Here is an 18,586-nt window from a genome sequence, read left to right as displayed (position 1 = left end):
ACCATTCCGGATCCGTACTTCGGAATTTCCTCGCAAACCGATGATTTTTACTTTATGGGTCACTACAGTGATCACCTGTATTCCAGATTTCCTGAAAGTGCTAGATGATGTGATGAAAATTAAGTTTATCTTGTCAACGGATTTTACTTAGTAAGCAAAATGAAAGAAAGAGTAATGCCGGTTATGGGTTCCTGCTTCTGGTTCAGTTCAAGTGGCAGTTGGTTTAAACTGTTTTTGCGAGACGCTGGCGAGAGAAAGCCATAAGAATTTCATAAAAAGTTGGATTTTGTTAATTTGTCGAATTCAGACTAATGTTTGCGGAATTCAGATTTTTGGAAAATTTCCCGTAGCGGCCACTACCACAGACTACCACTGACCAGCGGGCGGGCTATTCAGTTTTTAGTTAGGTATTTACAGCTGTTTTCCCGCCCACTACTGTGCATTAAATTTCCCGATCGCTCCCGAGGAAAATGCCAAGTGCCAACGACGCGTCTCTTTATATAAATTTATGGTATATCGTTTAAATAGTACGCGGTAATGCTATCTGAGTAATCAGCAAGGGAACCATGCAAAACAACACAAACTGTAACAGTGCGAGCTGTCAGTTCTTGATCCGTTCATGCTGTTAATTAAAACGAAACAATGAACAGCAGCAAGTCAAAAAGTAACAATTACCGTAAGAAGTCTACAATTATCGTACCACCCCAGCCAGAGCTCCTTTATTATGTATACACAGTGCGTACGGAAATGTTCTTCAAATACTAAAATCAAAAAACATTCCAACCGTGAAAAAATCTTCTCTCTGAGAATCAAAAAATTAATCAGATTCACGGGCCACTAATTAATTTCTGGCATTCTGTGGTAAAGAGGAGAAACATTACCCAGCCGAGCTGAAGGAAACGATTAAATACTGTCTCTCACCATGTAATCAGCAATTTACACACAAAAGGTCACCGTCCACCTAAACCAAACAATTCAGTCCGTCGCTCGTTGGGAAACTCGACTGGCATCGTATCCGCTGTACGCGTACGATGACACCATTGACGGAGGATGTTTGAAATATTCATACACCGATGAATCGTCATCGAATGTTTCCCTTCTGCGATGCGCAGCCAAAAACGGTTCCACATTCACTCTTGTGTCTTCCATACTGCTCCGCATGGACGACACAACAGGCAACTTGGCTACTGAGGAAGTTGACAATTTCAGTCTGCTCATGGAGGAGTATGGGCAAGACGGCAGTGTTGAGGGTGGAGCGACGGGAACAATGTAATCCACGTTGGAACGCCGTAGACTCGTCGAAACATTACGGTTGTCCACAACCAACTGGTCGGTAGCATTCCGCCGCCGGTGCTTGGAGTAGGCGATGCAGATTGCCGGGAGTATCACGATGAAGAACACAATCAGCACTATGGAAACAATCCCCGCGACCACAGCTGGTTCGTTGTGCACCCCGGCAATTTCCGTGGAGTTAACTTTTTGGGGATCTACAAAGCACCACAACTACCAACGCACATTCGTAACCACTCTAGTAGGAAAAAATTATTTTAGTATGGCTGTTAAGAGCGAAAAGAACAAAGCAAACTATATTAAAAATTCAAGCAGCTTTACGAAGAGCAAAACCTCGGAGTGGTGGCCTTTCCTCACCACCCAAATTTTCAAGAAAATAACAATTTTTTGCATTGCCGATCAATCCTTACATACTAGCAGAGACATTTTCTAAACCTAAAAACCTAGCAAAACTGAGCTACGCTACTCACCACTGACTAGTGTTCCAGAAACCTCGTTTTGTCGTTCGTTATAAGTGAGGATAGTTGAAACTGGAAGGTGACAAAATTTCAGAATGCAAGCAAGCAACAGTCACATAAATAAAAAATATAGTCTTAACTATTTCTAGAAATGAAGCCAACGCAAAATAATACAATCCTATGACACTTTCAGATTATCTAAGCCTACTGGTTCATCAGCAGGATACTCCACTCACCTTCCGTCTGCGTAGTAACTTGTATAATTAATGGTGATGCAGGAGTTTTCAGCCGTCCGTTTTTATTCAGTCGCGGTCGTTTTGTAACTGGAGAAAATCAGAGCGGTAACATCAATCTGAATTACCAAGGGAAATGAACAACCAACCTTTTCTGCTGTTTACGCTGGGTGGGACAACACATTCGTGCGACATCTCGGAAATGAGCATACAAACATAAACCCCCGGCATTTTTCCCGGGTCAATGTCGATGTAACTTCGAAATTTCCTATTCCAAAGATCAGTGGCGTTTGGCATGGGAGTTACAACTTGTATATGAGGAAACAATGGGCTATTTTTCAACGGCAACATCTTCAAATTCATAAGGTTCATGTTGCACCGTTTCTGTTCTTCCACACTGAGTAATTCAGAAGAGTCGACCTTCCACCACTGAAAATTTCGTCGTTGGTAAGGAATTGTAACTTAACACCTACAACTAGCGAGTACATAGTGGATGTTTTTTTCTAAACTTCTTTTTCGTGTTTCGTAATTTATATTTGCAAAGGTGCACCAGAGTTGAGTTTTAATAAGCACTTATTGAATCTTTGGACAAATTGAACCAGCGATCGATAACCGCTAACAAAAAGATTTTATAAGTTTAAGCGAAAATCTCTCACAATCAGAAACAGAAGCCATACCGTATCGCCAATAAGAGGCAGCGGCATTTCAATGGTCACTTCACAGTGCAGCCGCAACAGTCCATTCGGGAGGGCTTCTTTAGTTGTCACTATTTTACTTGGGCTGGGATATTCTCGTTCGCTTGCAGAAGCTGGAAGGAAATCGCTTTGTGAAACAAGTCAGATTTATGCGTAGATTGCGCAGGCAAAAAAGAGCGTACCAGAAACAACGACGATAAATGTACGATTGACTGATCCGAAAATATTGGACACTTCGCACGAATACAGTCCCGTATCGTTCCTTTGCAAGTTATGCAGACATAGGTAAAAGGCATTACCCGCTGCGATATCGGGACACGGTCTTTCGTTGTTTATTATCCGCACTCCGTTTTTGAACCACTTTACTTTGGTGATTTTGTCATGGCCATGTTTTGGTGCGGCTTCACAGTTGAAAGCTTGGCTCGAACCGGGTACAAGATACTTCAAAAAATCCGTAGCACGCTTGTTTTCCGTAAAGTATGGTTTTTCTAAATAGGTAAACCAAAACCAGTGCTACAAGCGCGTACGAAAGTATAGCTGATTGGAAACAACTTACAATTCGTACAGCGACAAGCTGACAACCGAATACAACAATCATAATGGTGTAGGACTTACCACCAACAAAAGATGCCGGCAATTCCGGAGACCTGGCGTTGCTCTCGACAGAGTTGCCCAGCTTTTCCCCCAAGCTCTCTTCCCAGATTCTAACATCTGCACCAAAAGGCATTCATCAGTACAAGTAGCTAGGCAAGTCGCAGTTCAAGAGCGCAGAAGTTTCGAGTGCGTGCTTAAAAGAAAATATGCAAGAATTTTGGTAAGGCAAGTTACTGCAGATGCTCACTGCATGATGTTGCCCTCTCGGAAGCAATACTCTTATTACCTTCGAGCATTCGGATATTAAATACCTCTTTTAACCTGCTGTTCCATAGTTCTGATCTTTGATCGTAAAAAATTCTAAATACATACAATACAGAGGTACTAATACGTCTCTGCATTCGACTACTATAATTTTAAAACCTACACGCGATTATTAATTTTTCACTTTCGATGCTTTTGTTTGTCGATATACCTTTCAAAATAAACTGGTCTCTAAAACAATCACTATAAAGTATAAACCGCTTTAATAAAAACCAGATAAAACTGTAAGCATAATACTGTAGTAGATTACGATAAAGCCTATACTGCAGTAATAATACAGCATGCTGTTAAGTATGCTTTTAACCGGCGCGACACTAACTTGCAGACGGATAATGGAAATGGAGGATAAGTGCAACAGGTAGTTAATTACTTTGGACTCCTATACTTTTCCGTAGTGCATAATGCAAGCATCAGAACGAGGCTAGGTCCTTCTCCTCTGGACCACCTTGAGATCTATACAAATCTGCAGATTAAACAAAAAAGCACTCGAAAAAGTTTCTCCCTAAGGGCGAAGCCGTTCTGCAAATTCTAGTAATCTTTTGTCTCGTATTCCACAAACTTACACGCATGAGATCTGTTTCAAAAAGGGCATATGCTATAATTTATACTGGCCTTCAAGATTGCGAACCAGGAGTAGAGGCGAAGTTCGAACATTATGAAATTGTCAAATTTTTGTGCAGCTATAGTAGGATCGACTGCTACAGTTTGGAAAAATCACTTGTCGATGAAAAAATTATAAGATTTTTCACTCAGATTCTTGGTCGATTTTCGTAGCAGAGAGTTACCTCTTTTATAACACTGTAGTGACAGTACAATATTACTACATTGTCCTTTATAATATTATTCGATTACAGTGCATAAATCTCAAACTAAATGTTGAAATAAATTTATAGAACGAAAGCATCAGTATGACAATAACCTAGCTCTTCAATATCCTTTCGAAGTCATGCAAAATATTAATCTGCACTCGCGCCACTCATAGGTTTCATAATTTCATTTCTGCTTACATTGGTCCACTTCGATTGCCTGCACAGAAGTCGATGCTGCTCTGGAACCATCACCCAGAGCGACAATGCAAGTATAGTTCCCGGCATGTTCTTCTGAAATCTTTGTTAGAACGATCCTTGACAAAGCTGTTTCGTTGCCTAGGCGCACTTTGATTCCATCGTAATCCGTCATGTCCAGATCTTCACCGTCCTTCTTCCAGGTGACCATATTAAAAGGTTGAATGAAGCTCCGCGGTAATTGAACGCCACAGTTGATGGTAGCATTGTGTCCAATGCGCACAATTTGATAGTACTGGAGATGTGATTCTGCAAAAATTCAGTGGTGTTTGCATTTAAATCAACTGATAATAAGGGAATTAAACGATTTAATTCCCTTAAATCCATTCTGTGACCTAATTCGCAAAAATAGACATGTGGCTCCGGCGGCCAAATTAATGGCTACAACAATATTACTGCAATTTTAATTAGTAACATAATATTAATTTCAAGATTATGATCGATTCATGTAGCATCGTTTTCACGTTTTAAGGTTGTGATTGCAATTAAAACCCACACAGCATTCTCGCATCTCATGTTGCAGCGGTAAGTTTTGAAGTTAGTTGTAAGTTTTGAAAAAAATGCAGAATGTCGAACTATCCACCTGTTACCGTTTCGCAACTTCAGCAATTTTACGAAAGACGTCTTTCTGGGTTCTGGCCAATTATGTCGTAAAAGAAATCATAAATCATACATCACCAATCTGTCAGTCCGATGCTTTTTGTTTTTGACAGCATGTTACTGCTCGTTTCTGTACTTTGGAATGAAAGGTGAGAAAATGACTAACGAGGGAGCATAATTTATAACCTTTAAGTAAACATATAGTCAAAATGCTCTGCATACCTCTTTTGGTACGCAGTACTTCAAGCACAAGTCAAAACAATTCTTATCTGTACGTGACGCATTTATCCCCTAAGAAATCATAACAATTCCCCTGCACCATATCAGCATCAACTCGGCCCAGTCCACGTTTTTTTCTAAACCTCCGATAATTGCATTAACCCATACAACAAGCGTGCGAAGTGCGGGATGGGACATTTTTTACAAATAATAATAACAACGGTTTTTTATAGTAACAGTCAAGCGTAATCTAAGTAGAACGCACTGAAGAAATGAGTACTGTAATCGTCGAATACAAATGCATTCGAGTCAACACAAATGTTAGTTAATGTTTAGTACAATTCTAAAAGTCCCGGCTCACTATTCAATTAACAATAATTGTGTATGTACTACGCGCTTATGCGACTTATAAGTAATAACACTGCAGTTGTCACAAAACAAATGATGCGCGCAACACTTAAAAATTCGGAATCTAATCAAATTTCACCATACGATACAATATATTTTTGGTGCTTGAATTCCTGAGTAGCCGAATCCTTATAAAAAACAGAAAACTATCAAAATTACTTATTCTAAACGTACGAGTACGGAATGCAATAATTAATTTCAAACCAATCCAGGACAGTGCAGACTTACGATTTTCTTTTTCCAGTGGTCTCTTTGTTTCACTATGAGGCTTCGACTTTCTCTCTCCGGCTCTCCTTTCTCTACACTGGCATAAAAGCGCTAATCCCGCAATTATCCACAGTCTAGGAAGCATTTCTCTGATCGGGGCGGAAACAGGCAGCAGCAGTGGCTGTAGTCTTCAATTTACTGGATTTCAAATCCACAATAGCACTCGTCAGTTAGGGCTTTTTCGGCGATATGATCACAAGAATATTTCCAGTTACAGAATATTATTCTCAAGACGTTCAGCCATGCGAGCGATGATAATATTCAAAAACGAGGAATGCAATGATTTAAAATATTATAACACTTATAATAACGCATAACACTGCATGCCGCCAAGAAAAGTCAACAATAAAAGGACGCCTGTAGGAAAACTTAAAACTGGTCAGTTTTCCACTTAAGCAGTCACACCCAGACGCCGGTTACTTGCCAAACAGAATTTCCACGGCCCCTTCTGTAGTGGACGTCGGCGTCGGCATTTCAAAGTCAGGTTAATAATACTTCAACAGAGCTCACAAACGCAAGACGCAAAATTCCGAGATAAATATGTATGCTGTTAACAAGTTCACAGCATTAATGCGGCAATACAATTACTTAATGCCAAGTTTCAACTGCAGCAACCCGAACTTTAACTCTTACGAATCTTAAACAAATGATCTGTGCGGCTGTGCCGACAAACTCCACAACAAACTGCACAACAGTACATGGAGTACACTCAGTAGTCAGTACTCGTACAGCGTAAACTTCGGAAAAGCGTTAGCAATAATTACGGAACTTGATAATGGTAAAGAACACGAATACCGAATAATTCGACAATAAAAGCCCAATCCCAGTTGTACGATACTACTAGTCATTTGTACAAAAGACTGTTCCTGTCCGTAAAAAGAAAAAGCCGGCAACTGTAGCTACGAAATGTCGCGACGTGAGAAAATTGTGGATTTCATAAGTACCAGGTGAATTTGCTCTATTATTATGATAAAAGGCTCAAGCTTGTGCAGTGTTGACAGCGGCTGTCAATCATGTGAATTTGTGAATAATGGGTTGCCTGTTCCCTGTCTCGCATACAGGCCAATCGTTGGGTGGCGCTGCAACGGCGGTGCACGGAAGCGGCCGTAAAATCTATCTAATTGAGTACTTTCAGCAAAAATATAAACAAACAACTAAATTAAAATTTTCGGTATCCGTTAAAATTTATGTCTACACACTGCACAGAGAAGATATGCCGCAAATTTTGATTCGAAGACTAATTCAGCGATAAATCGCATTCCGGCCAGCACTGCAGTGCTTAGCACCGCCCTGGCGATTACACGTTATGGCCTTATTAATAAACCTTTAACATTCTTCCCGCAGGGTCCAACTGGCAAGAGAATGAACATGGATAATTAACAGGGTGGACTATGCCCAGCCGGTTAATCACTCAGGGTACTCTTGAGAGTAATGTGTTCTATTCAATGTATTCTGTTTCTCCTTTGACACGATGAGAAGGAGTAAAAAAGGACACCTTCTCATTTTGAGCTGGAACATGTACCTTCAATTTCACGAGAATGCACTGAAATTGCACGGAAATCACAATGGCTTTTAAGCGCTAAGAAGTGAAAGAACGGGAACAATGCAAAATCGTTTTATTGACCAACGCTTTTGAGCACACTTCTGGTTGCTACTGTACATGGTACACATCCTCAACCATTATTCCGAATTTCTGACCCACCAGAAGAATGGTTATTCAAAAGATATAGTTATTACAAATGCACTGTACAAATGTGCAACAAGTCTACTGATCTGCTCTTGTACACAAACTGCGCAGTGTGACACATTGCAGAAACTATTAACTTTATTTATCATTTGTGAAATAATTTCGAAGGCTGAGCTGTACGCAGATGTACAGCTTTTCGGTGTGACAAAGCAGAGAAAAATGTCAGTCCAGTTAGCTGCTCGACGTCTTTGACGGAGGCTGAGTACGTCAAAAAATAGCTTTCTTTGTCCTGAAAAATTATATTGTTCAAATCACCAAAAACATTCAAAATCACAACAATGTAAGTGAATTTTGTCTCGGTGCTACTGGATACAATCGACCGCAAAACATATCAGTATGAGTGAAAAACCCTTCGAACATTTGTGTATATAGCCGCCACAAAGCTGGTACTTAGTGACCTTACTAATACACTCGTACCTGACAGGGATGCTGGCTAGTATCTGGGAGATGCGGAAACACGAATGCCATGCATTCGTCTTCGGTTGCATCTAATACAACGCTGCTGTTATCCCAGACTTTGCGAGTGACAATAACGAAGTAGTGTGATGGCAAATGGACATTGGGCAGTTCTTGAGAAAACCTGGAAACAAACAGATCTTAAGTCATACTGCCTGATTGTAAGTCGGGCCTTTCATACATGTAACATTTACTGGTCTAGGAACATGAAGACGTTGCTAACTGTACGCAAATAAAACGTACAGTATCTGTTCCTGTTCATCTGCAGTTCCCAGTGGAATTTTATGATCAAAAACAGGCCCGGAATAAACGTGAATAGGTCCGTTTCGTGCGATCCACCCTCTAGCCATTTCCCAGAAAGGTTGCCAGATAGATGTTCGGAAATTTTGATACATAGGGACGATATTGGAAATCATTCGTCCATCCGCACCAACTGCGATGTCATCGTTTAGAGCTGTGAGATAGCATTTTAATAAATTTACGCATCTACTTAAAATTTAAGCCTAAACCATGAAAAGGAAATAGTTACCGGGAGGCACCAGATATGCGGGCATGAGTCTGGATGATTGGAATTGAGCGAAATTATCGAAATCCCGGCATAATATGAATTCACCGCGTTCCAGACGCACATCGTTGCGAGTACAGTCCACCGTAGAGTCTGGTGTCTGTTTAAAATTTCGTTACGTAATAAGAGGTACTGTTTCCGTTAATACGCCTTATAATACAAGATTACTGGCTTAATTCTATTTGGACATTTTTTCAGTGGAAACGTAATCATGAGTATTGGTAAAAGATAGATCAAGACCAATCCATGGCCAACTAGCAGTGGCACTTACCATTTTGTCGGTTTGAAGAAAACAGGAAGTCCATAACGGCAGTTTTAGTGCAACATTAAACCCGATTACGAATTCCCGATTGATGAGCAAACGGAAGCTGTTGCGGACGTTAATATTATTTGGGATAGGTAAGCCATAAAAACCAGCAGCTGCCATAATCAATGATCCTGCAGACGACGAAATGTTCAGTTGCAAATCGGCTGCAAGAACATCCACTTCCGCCTAACAAAGATTGATGCCATTTTTTATCATTTGCCGTGGGTTATAATTAACATAAAGTATGCGCCTACGCATTTTCAGCAAGTTTAAATTAGGTTTCTTATTAGTTCTTGTACTACAGTTTGTTACATAATTTTTACAGCAAAATAGCAGTTTGTACTGCATGTTCGGTCTTGTCGCTGTAGCAAAACTTCTCGAGTCATCGGGAAATCAGCTCTGTGGTAACTCCATCGGTCGGGTTGTCCTGTTGAATCGCCTGGTGACACGGGATATTTTAGCAACGCCAGAGCAAGTCGGTCTGTTCCATTATTAGGAGCCGGGACAGCTTTCAAGATGGTGCACAACAAATTATAAATTTCAGTCACACTGAACCCTTTCAGAGTCATCCCGGAATGAAACGACGGTCCATAGGCAAAAAATAATCCATGCATTTGGCTAAACATGTTATCATAGCCGTATAAGTTTTTTTTGCTTTGGCAAATCCCACTTTGTGAAGTCTTCGTTAGTATCCTGTCCGGTGTAATCAGAAAAAGCAGATTTTCTATTCGAGGAGAATTTGCGTAGTGCAATCGCACCGGAAACATTTCTGTCCTTTGCATCAGATAATATGGCATTCTTTCGTCACTCATGCTGGAATGATTACACGACAAAGCTTCGATGACTCTTTGTAAAGACAACCGGCTTCGATTGAGCATTGAGAGGCGACCATAAGTTTCCTAATTTAAAAATACAGTACCGATATTTTTACACATATTAATTTGTAGAAACATGTGTTGCATTCTTAATTACAAAAAATCAATGGTTAAGTAAGCAGTTGTCGTAGAAATATTCGTTCTGTGGGCTGAACACACCCCAAAATAGACGATATCCTGTTCCCACACAGTCTCATTCAGAATCTTCCTGTTGAGGACTGACATAATATTGCCCGATGCACAATTCCTTGGTTCCATCATTCCATGATCGGAAACAATCACAATGTCAGTGCAACTTAAGGTTTTTCGTTCATGAAGTTGTTGGAATAGGCGATCCAAAGCCCCATCAATATCTTTCAGCACTCGCTCCACCGCCGGACTGCTGAGAGCGTTGCTTCGTACTAGGAAGAATTCAGAGCAATACACTTAATATTCGTACAAAGGATTTTTTACATATTAATCGCGCATCAGTTTTGCACCATATATTACTGGCCGATTCTTAACGTAAAATATCTGTTTGCTGCAAAATATTACGTCAGAAGATTAAAAAAATCGATGCATGAACTCACGCGTCTCGGAAAGGTCATCAAAATGGATTACGACCAAATTCGGGCTAGATTCCGATATCCACTCCAGTATTTTCCTGAGACGTTCTTCAAGCGATACTGATTGTCTTCCTTTAATGTAGTCATCCGGAAGAATGCCGTCTTTTGCCATCTAACCAAACCATTTCGGAAAAGCCTTAAAATACCGATTAAGTAGCCCGCAGTGTAATGTTATTACCAGATCTAGAGATTATGTTTACGCACATCGCCTCCTTTCCATCCTGCAACTTTGACTTTAAATCCACGCTTTTTGGCTGTGACCCATATCGGTTCTCCCTTCCACCAGCTTGGATTCTGCATATTGTTCGCAGCGTCCACAATGATCTCGTTATCGCGAAAGTAATCGTCGACAACTCCATGGGATTCAGCATACAGTCCAGTGGCTATGCTGTACTGATTAGTTATTGATATCGTCGGGAATACCGGTCGTAGCGACGCACTGTAGGTACCGCATGATTTTATTTTCATCAAAGTCGGAGTGAGTTGATCCGTAAGGAGCGAAGGCGGAAATGCTCCAAGGGAGATTAACAAGACGTGCCCACGATTATTCCTGCGGCGACCATATTTTTAAAATCGTTGCCGGAAGCGTTTTCCACGACTTAACAAGACGAGAAATTTACCGCTAGCACAAACTGCTGAGATCATTTGCAGGTACAGAATACAATACCATACCCCTGACACTCGTTTATCGTGGAGAAAATGCACGGAAGTGTTTTCCAGGAAATGTTTGGTGACGGAGCCAGAGAGGAATCCTGGGACTGTTTTAGCATGTAACCTAAACATTAATTGGTTTGCGTGCAGCTGGGTGGGATCAGTTTGCTGTTCCATTGCCAAAATTAACAATGAAGTAAAGCATTTTTTTGTTAGGATATGCATACGTGGGTTCGGTATTTAAACACTAATATTGTTCAGTACTAGAATGAAATTTCGCTTAAAAACTGAACACTGGTGTACGCATTTAAACGGCATGCTGAAAGAAAGTACCACAGTTTTTGGTGGTTGTTAAACACTCAATAAAATTAATTTTGCGTTGAATTTTGACGGTTACTGCTAAGTGCTAACGCAAAGACTTACCACCGACGAAAGCGCCGACAGAGAAAAGAATTATCAAAATGATTGTGATCCAAACGGTTACACACCAAGTGTCCTTTTGGTTCTGTAAAATAATAGAATAACGTTAGCCATATATAGCGCTGTTCGATCCGGAATACCACCACCAACAGCGAAATTTGGTAGCGAAAAATAAGTATAGATACAAACATAACTGAAGATCTTTAGAGCATCTGAATTAATATTATGGTACTGAACTAACAATAAATGGTATACCTTTGCTTTCTTCCTTTCTTTTGGAAGGCTACGTTGTTCGTTGTGACCCTTTGATGCTGCAGCTGCCTGTTGGGGAACAGACACTTCGAGGGCAGTTTCGTTTGATTTCGTTGAGAAACTTGATTTTCTGCTAACTGTTTGATCTGTATCAGACTCTGGATGTTCCGAAAACCTCGATGAAGATCTATGCGAGCGTTCTGATATAGTGCTCGCAGATGAGTGGCTACTTCGTCTTGTACGAGAATTATAAGACGAATCCGGCATGTGATCCATGGCCGTATATGCGCAAAGTTGGGATGCGATGATTTACTACAATGTTATAATATTCTCAAGTCGGCCTAAGAAAATTAAAGGGCCGTAATACTTGAATTTCAGTGTGTTGCAACGCAGTGAAAGCTGTAGTGAAATTAAAGACCTTTGCCAGTCAAATCACATTTTATCCCAGAAGAACTGGAGACACACTGGAGATTAGAAATAACAAAAATTTTGCGCAGTTACATTTCATAACAATTCTACTTATTTGTTCCGTATTTTGAAGGATAGGAAATGAAATGCTTCGCTGTATTATCAATATTACCGCTTGGTAGTAATGCAACCGTGTTTTTGGACAACGTGCTCATATTTTCTATCTAGCTGATATTATTTGCTTACTTAATTTGTGTACAGGTTCACAAAACTTTCAACTCTTCACACCACCTACAACAAGATTTACGATATTGTTAAAGCCATTTCAGATAACACTGTAAATACTTTTAACCCATAGGAAATCTACGTCTATTAAATTACATTAGGCAGAACCGGCTAATGCTTGCAATTTTAAAGAAACAATGTGGAGATCTGTGAATGTACTCGTATTAGATAAAGTCTGCAAAACAGCGAACTTATATCTACGCTCGTGTACAGATAGAACTGGGAAAAAGCTTAATTCTGCACACGAGTTAGAACTCAGCAATGTTGATTTTAATACTGCAATTACTAAACCGCATTTTTATAATTAGCTGTCGCATAAATTCGTTTTGATTTAGTTTTCAGTGAGCGTTAACATATTATTATTTAAAGATTATTTTTAATCACATATTTTTATATTTGCAATTGGTATACTTTAAGTACTGCATACGGTCTACCGCCACTTATATGGACACCGATCGCGATTCAAAGATCACTTTAACAAAACTTCCTCTTGTCGATTCCTTTGCACAGTGTCCCATTTCTGCCTTTCAGCAGAGCCAAAAACACTGTATATGACCGATATAACAAAGTACATTGCAGCGGAAATTAGGAAAACAATTCGCCAGTTCTCCACCGAATGACCTCCTGGACCATTGGTCAGCACACCAACCAAGAGCGGCGCAATTATGCCGGTCGTTGTTCCCACCGTATTTCCCATGCCGATAATGATGCCTGCGTAACGTGGTGACATTTCGGTATAGTTAATGATGTAACCAGCAAACACCCACCCGGAAATGCCCACACCAAAGGTGAACAGGACGAGCGTTAAAGTACTGTTGCAACCCGAGAAAGCCACACCCACCAACGCCGCTCCACATCCCAGAAAGGCTCCGAGTGAAAAGAATTTCCGCAGAAATGTTGTCGACCAGTGTTGGCGTGACTGTATCCAATCCGACGCAAATAAGGATATCATGGTGAGGACAAAACGCAGCGTGTAGGGCAATGCGGATAACACGCCGTTGGATTTAAGCGAATAGTGCAAAATGTTGCTTAAATATGTCGGTAAGTTTGTCAGCAAGGTGTAGAATGCCCAGTTATGTCCGAATTCAACCGCGAGGAGCGCCCAAAAGGGGACCGTTCGCAATATTCCCGACCACGGAACATTTCCTTTATCGATGTCAGAATTGGAATCGTCGCTTAATTTGGAATCGCTATTTGGGCGAATCAAGGAATGTCTGATGTATGTCTTTTCAGCATGTGATATCTTGGGATGACGATCCGGTGAGTCGTACGCAAACAGCAACCAAAAAATAGTCCATACACAACAAATACTACCATAAAAGTAATATATGCTTTCCCATCCCAGTGCCTGTCACAAAAATGCAACTTTCATGTAGTAATAATTATGTCGCACTATACAGCTTTCCACCAACAAATTAAAAATTTACGCAAGCGTGCAAAAATAAATTTGCTGTTAGCCACGAAGTTCTGTTGATCTGTTTCGTGTAATACTTTAATTACCGAAAGTAGCATATCGTTTATAAAATCAAGCCATTTTGTTATACGACCGGCTTTAAATCGTAGTTCCGAAAGCCGCGGCAAATTGGGAGTCTATGACTAGTTTACCTCTGCTAAAACACCGGAAAGTGAAATTCCAAAAACCACGCCCAACTGTGCGCCCGTGTACGTTGTTGCTAGCAACCGTCCTCTTTCTAATGGAGGAGCCCATGTGGTCCAGAGCACGGTTAACGACGGAAACACGACTCCCTGCAACACCATTTTTGATCACTGATCCGTAAGTTATCTGAATATTTGATTGCCAAATGAATAACTTTCGCACTCATACGGAAGTGAACATGAAAGTGCGCAAAACGGAAAAACTGTAATGCTTTATTTTAATTAAGTAAGCATTGCACGAGTACTGTACATTCAGTGTTTTGTTTCCATATTTGGAGAATCGTGATATTAATATGAGTGTGTTCAAAAAGTTTTGCGTTTGCATACCTGTCCCAGCCCAATCAGCAGTCTCACAGAAAAAAAGCACCATGAACCAAGATCGGCCGCAAACGGAGATATGATCGTCAAAATACCGATTGATCCCACACTGACGGCAATAGGAAGCTTTGCGCCAATTCTGTGCGAGATCCATCCTCCAAAAACTTGCGGGAGCAGATAACCATAATAGAACGCGGAATGCAATAATCCTTGTTTACTGGAGTCCCAGTTGTATTTGCGCTTGACCTGTGATTGGCGAAAAAACAAAATTTATACTTATGTATTGCACTGGGGCACAATTTATTGCATCTCTGAACAGTATCTTTATTTCTGCAATATATCTATATAATTAAGTACAGTGTATTGTACAGATTAACTTTACCTTTGCTTTATCGGAAACATTACTGGAAGGCAAATAATGCTGACTGGACTGTTGCATTACCAAATGGGGACAAGCTACTGGAAAAGTGGAATTCGCTTCGCTGGGTGTTTTATTGTTCGAATCAACAGGTGGAGAAACCATCGCAACCATTGACATGCTAAGATTGGCTCTTGTTGAGTACATGAACAAGGTTCCCAAGAATGACAATAACAGTAGTCCATGACGGTGTCCAATGCGGCCACTATGATACTCCTTTTCGTTCCCCATGGTTAATTACATTGATTAACAGTGCACACTAATGAAAACATTTACGTAGAAATTGCTTTCGGGTTTATGAAATTCATTATCCACAAACTGCAGGTGCTTGCTGTAATAATTAATTTACACTTTAACTGCAGAGTCTGTGCAACACACTGGTGCGATATGCACATATTATACATCAGTATGTACATGTAATTTTAGATGCTGTGTAAATGTCTTAAAATTAAGTCGAGCCGACTGTTTATTGATAAGCTGCGTACAGCAGCACTGCACGAATACAACTTCAAATTCTGCAAATTTGTAAATACGAATTACCCACATGCAACTACAGCATTAGATGAGCAGAAACTCGCAGAACTGATTACTGCCATGACTAGTAAATACAGTACATGCATGTTCGTACAATAATATCCGTAAGCGTAAGTGAATCTTATCATAATTTATATACAAATCTATACTCTCACTGAAGTAATATATTATCTGCTACTAATACAATAATGTATTAACTAATCCACTACTCGTAGTAATGTGTCTATTGTCTGATCATTTTAACGTTTGCCGGTATAATAATTATACTGTCTTACCTTTTTTTAATGGAACGGTTTGTCTGTTGTTCACAACTACAACGCATATAAAAAATATTTAAGCAAAAGTTTACGGGTAGAAGTATACAATATACATACATCGGTGGAATTCAATCCGAGATTAGCTCCCGGTGCAGCTGTTTGATGAACAGAGGTCGCCCATAGGGTGTTCCATAGGGCGCAAGTGCGTCGGCACCGACGGATGACGCTGTCCAGTGAGCTGAAAATCTCCTTTCTCCGGTTGGCCTGCGCGTCCCATCGGGATGGAAGGTCTTACGTTTATATCGCAGCAGAACTTCCGCCCTCTCACCGGCAGGCGGCCAAAGAATGCTCAGCTCTTTACTGCACATTTTTTGATAAACGTTTTTTCCAAATTTTCACAAAATTTCTGCTGGTTTAATTTGAAAATGAATTAATTAGCGGTGCTTTGTTTTTTTAAATGCTGACGATCAAGTAAACAACGACATTTATTACATATTACTGTTAGTTTTTCCCAGATGTAATAAAAATACGAGAGAGAGCAAGTTGCGCTTCGATTATTGCGAAATACGGACAGAATGTCGTTTTCATGGAGCTGTGTATTGAGTTCTCGGTTATGTGTCCAAATCTTTGCTGCTCCTTCCAGTGTTATTCACGTGCGATGGGCCAGCAATAAAGTCAATCCCAAAGAATTAGAGAAAGCCACTGAATTTTATCCTGATATAGAACCCAAAAGCGATCTTGCGAGCGCTTTGAGCCGTGGAGAAGATGGTGAAGGACCGTGGACGTTTACCAGGTACGGAAAACTTGTGAGGCTCTAAATGCGGGCGTCGTAACCGATTTCGTTAGTCGCTTCTCTTTTAAGCTTTGACGGAGAAGTTTATGACAAGGAGAGGATAGCGCGGGATGTATCACGCATGGCTCCTCATCTCCGAGATCGTATGGCGCATGTCAACAAGCCACCAAAGAACTACTTCAAATTCCAGAATTCTGCACAGTATATGCGTCAACAATATGCGAGGTTTGGCCGAAAATCCGGAATCAAGCCGGGAGTAATGTGGCCAAGTCGGGAAGAGATCCGTAAGTTTTAAAAAATATTTGTAGCGTTTATTATAAGCGTAAAATGCGTTTAAAGCCGTATATTGTATCATCGCCTCATGGAATTACGACATAATGCACATGTTTCATGATGTATGCTGCAGTATGCACTGAAAATTTTTAAAGGTGTTTGGTGAACTAATTTTCCATTGTACCTGGCTGGTGTCGTTTACTTTCTTAGGATAATGTGTAATTCGCATAGTATCGTTTGGATGTGCTTATCATTTCCCGTTTAGCATTTATTAGTGTTTTCTTTGCGTGGAACGAATCTTTGGGGCTTTTAGACTTTTGCGATTGTATGGTCAAGGTGGTTTGACATTTATTCTGGCTGCATGTTGGAGCTCTTTAGGTTACGAGAAATCAAGGTTTTTAGTTGAATTTGTGGTTTTGTTTTTTTTAGCGCAGGTTTTAATTATTATTGCATTACGTCTTCTCTGAAAGTCAAGATCCAAGATGTGGTCATGTACAAAGGTGTAGTTACGGGTTATAAGTACAGATATGGTTCACTGTAAGGCATGAATATTTTGATTCAGAGTTTTAATTTTTAATGTTTGAAATTGCAGTTCGTACAATACAGCGAGAGAAAGATTTAGGAATTCCAACGCTGCAGGAGTCCTGGACAGTCGTATCTGAAAGAAAAAAGAAAACTGAGGAGGAGACGCGCTTATATGACGAAGAAGTAGAGCGAAATATGGCTAACATGCCCAAAGAAATTCGTGCTTTCGAAGAGAAGCAGAGGAAAGTCCAAGAAGCACTGGAAGCTGAGAAGGCTAAGCGCGCCAAACTGATGGAAGAAGCACGCGAACTCCTTGGTTTTCAAGTGGATCCGCGCGATCCTCGCTTTCAGGAGTTATTGGAACAGAAGGAAAAAGAAGCCAAGAAGCTCGCGAAAGCTCAGAAGAAGAAAGAAAAGGAAGCTAAAGCAATTGCTAGGTTGACCTCCACTGAGCCGACGTAGTCTTTGTAGCTATCCGCGCAGTGTATCTCACGAGTTATTGGGTCTTCAGCAGGAGAATGGAAGTGGTGATGAATATTGATTAGGAAGCTCAGGCGCTTTTTGTTTAAGCCTTGCTTATGTATGATCATAGTCATCATACATAAAAAAAATAAATTCTACATAAAAAATTCGACAACTAAAGCGAATTCGGCAACTGAAGCGTGATAATATTAAATATGGATTTTTATTTAGATCGAGCTTGTAATTGTCCAGTTGTCCAGCAGGCCCAGTTTAAGCAGCGAAGTGCTTACGGACGTGGGAAATTGGTCCCTTAAAGGCCAAACTTCTGTATTTTCCAACTGGGTAACAAACTTTGTAGTTTTTTGTCAAGGAAAAGCAATTAAACAAACTTCTTAACATATTATTGACGTTTAACAAATTTGTTCGACACAAGGACCGCGGCCGCACGAAAAGCGAGCGAAGAGTTGGAGTCATGGCAGAATCACGCGAATTTCTATTGTTTTAAATAGACCTTTGTTGTCCTCGTTTCCGATAGTTCAGTGCGCAGACTGAGGGGAAAGGAAGCCAAAACTTTGGCCGACCGTGAAGAAACAAAACCCCAAAGTGGCTGAAACCAGGGGCACCAGC

General features: G+C 40.4%; 4 protein-coding genes across 9 annotated transcripts; 1 reads left to right on the top strand and 3 right to left on the bottom strand.

Moving 5' to 3' along the window:
* Window positions 1-713: 713 nt before the first annotated feature.
* LOC129600183 (uncharacterized) lies at window positions 714-7,286 on the bottom strand. Of its 3 annotated transcripts, none has more exons than XM_055498612.1 (9): window positions 6,114-7,286; window positions 4,602-4,907; window positions 3,292-3,387; window positions 2,859-3,164; window positions 2,659-2,789; window positions 2,131-2,410; window positions 1,985-2,071; window positions 1,761-1,820; window positions 714-1,487 (listed from the first exon to the last, which is right to left on the bottom strand). In XM_055498612.1, exons 1-9 carry the CDS (start codon window positions 6,235-6,237, stop codon window positions 976-978), a joined length of 1,902 nt encoding a protein of 633 aa, XP_055354587.1. In that variant the 5' UTR covers window positions 6,238-7,286; the 3' UTR covers window positions 714-975. The 3 variants fall into 3 exon arrangements, with proteins under 3 accessions (XP_055354587.1, XP_055354589.1, XP_055354588.1); XM_055498614.1 differs by lacking the exon at window positions 6,114-7,286 and adding an exon at window positions 5,481-5,571; XM_055498613.1 differs by lacking the exon at window positions 6,114-7,286 and adding an exon at window positions 5,155-5,296.
* Window positions 7,287-7,785: 499 nt separating this feature from the next.
* On the bottom strand, window positions 7,786-12,596 carry LOC129600184 (ectonucleotide pyrophosphatase/phosphodiesterase family member 1-like). 3 transcript variants are annotated; one of them, XM_055498616.1, is made up of 13 exons: window positions 12,169-12,594; window positions 12,034-12,099; window positions 11,782-11,863; window positions 11,380-11,482; window positions 10,912-11,257; window positions 10,672-10,819; window positions 10,262-10,503; window positions 9,551-10,126; window positions 9,192-9,413; window positions 8,885-9,020; window positions 8,599-8,809; window positions 8,317-8,479; window positions 7,786-8,128 (listed from the first exon to the last, which is right to left on the bottom strand). In XM_055498616.1, the coding sequence occupies exons 1-13, from the start codon at window positions 12,304-12,306 to the stop codon at window positions 7,985-7,987; spliced, it is 2,577 nt and encodes an 858-aa protein (XP_055354591.1). In that variant the 5' UTR covers window positions 12,307-12,594; the 3' UTR covers window positions 7,786-7,984. The 3 variants fall into 3 exon arrangements, with proteins under 3 accessions (XP_055354591.1, XP_055354590.1, XP_055354592.1); XM_055498615.1 differs by having other exon boundaries at window positions 12,034-12,592; XM_055498617.1 differs by lacking the exon at window positions 7,786-8,128 and having other exon boundaries at window positions 8,419-8,479; window positions 8,537-8,809; window positions 12,034-12,596.
* A 479-nt stretch (window positions 12,597-13,075) lies between these two features.
* LOC129600185 (sialin-like) lies at window positions 13,076-15,549 on the bottom strand. Of its 2 annotated transcripts, XM_055498619.1 has the most exons (5): window positions 15,080-15,549; window positions 14,707-14,943; window positions 14,329-14,469; window positions 13,491-14,071; window positions 13,124-13,434 (listed from the first exon to the last, which is right to left on the bottom strand). In XM_055498619.1, exons 1-5 carry the CDS (start codon window positions 15,344-15,346, stop codon window positions 13,251-13,253), a joined length of 1,410 nt encoding a protein of 469 aa, XP_055354594.1. In that variant the 5' UTR covers window positions 15,347-15,549; the 3' UTR covers window positions 13,124-13,250. The 2 variants fall into 2 exon arrangements, with proteins under 2 accessions (XP_055354593.1, XP_055354594.1); XM_055498618.1 differs by having other exon boundaries at window positions 13,076-14,071.
* Window positions 15,550-16,310: 761 nt separating this feature from the next.
* Window positions 16,311-18,224, top strand: LOC129600188 (growth arrest and DNA damage-inducible proteins-interacting protein 1-like). Its single transcript, XM_055498624.1, has 3 exons — window positions 16,311-16,699; window positions 16,769-16,983; window positions 17,565-18,224. The coding sequence occupies exons 1-3, from the start codon at window positions 16,482-16,484 to the stop codon at window positions 17,957-17,959; spliced, it is 828 nt and encodes a 275-aa protein (XP_055354599.1). The 5' UTR covers window positions 16,311-16,481; the 3' UTR covers window positions 17,960-18,224.
* The last annotated feature ends 362 nt before the right edge of the window (window positions 18,225-18,586 follow it).

The sequence above is a fragment of the Paramacrobiotus metropolitanus genome, unplaced genomic scaffold (assembly GCF_019649055.1).
Source record: "Paramacrobiotus metropolitanus isolate TYO unplaced genomic scaffold, Prichtersi_v1.0 Parri_scaffold0000166, whole genome shotgun sequence".
NCBI classification, from domain to species: domain Eukaryota; kingdom Metazoa; phylum Tardigrada; class Eutardigrada; order Parachela; family Macrobiotidae; genus Paramacrobiotus; species Paramacrobiotus metropolitanus.
The sequence above is the reverse complement of the archived record's forward strand: the minus strand, read 5'-3'. Positions and strand labels throughout refer to the sequence as shown.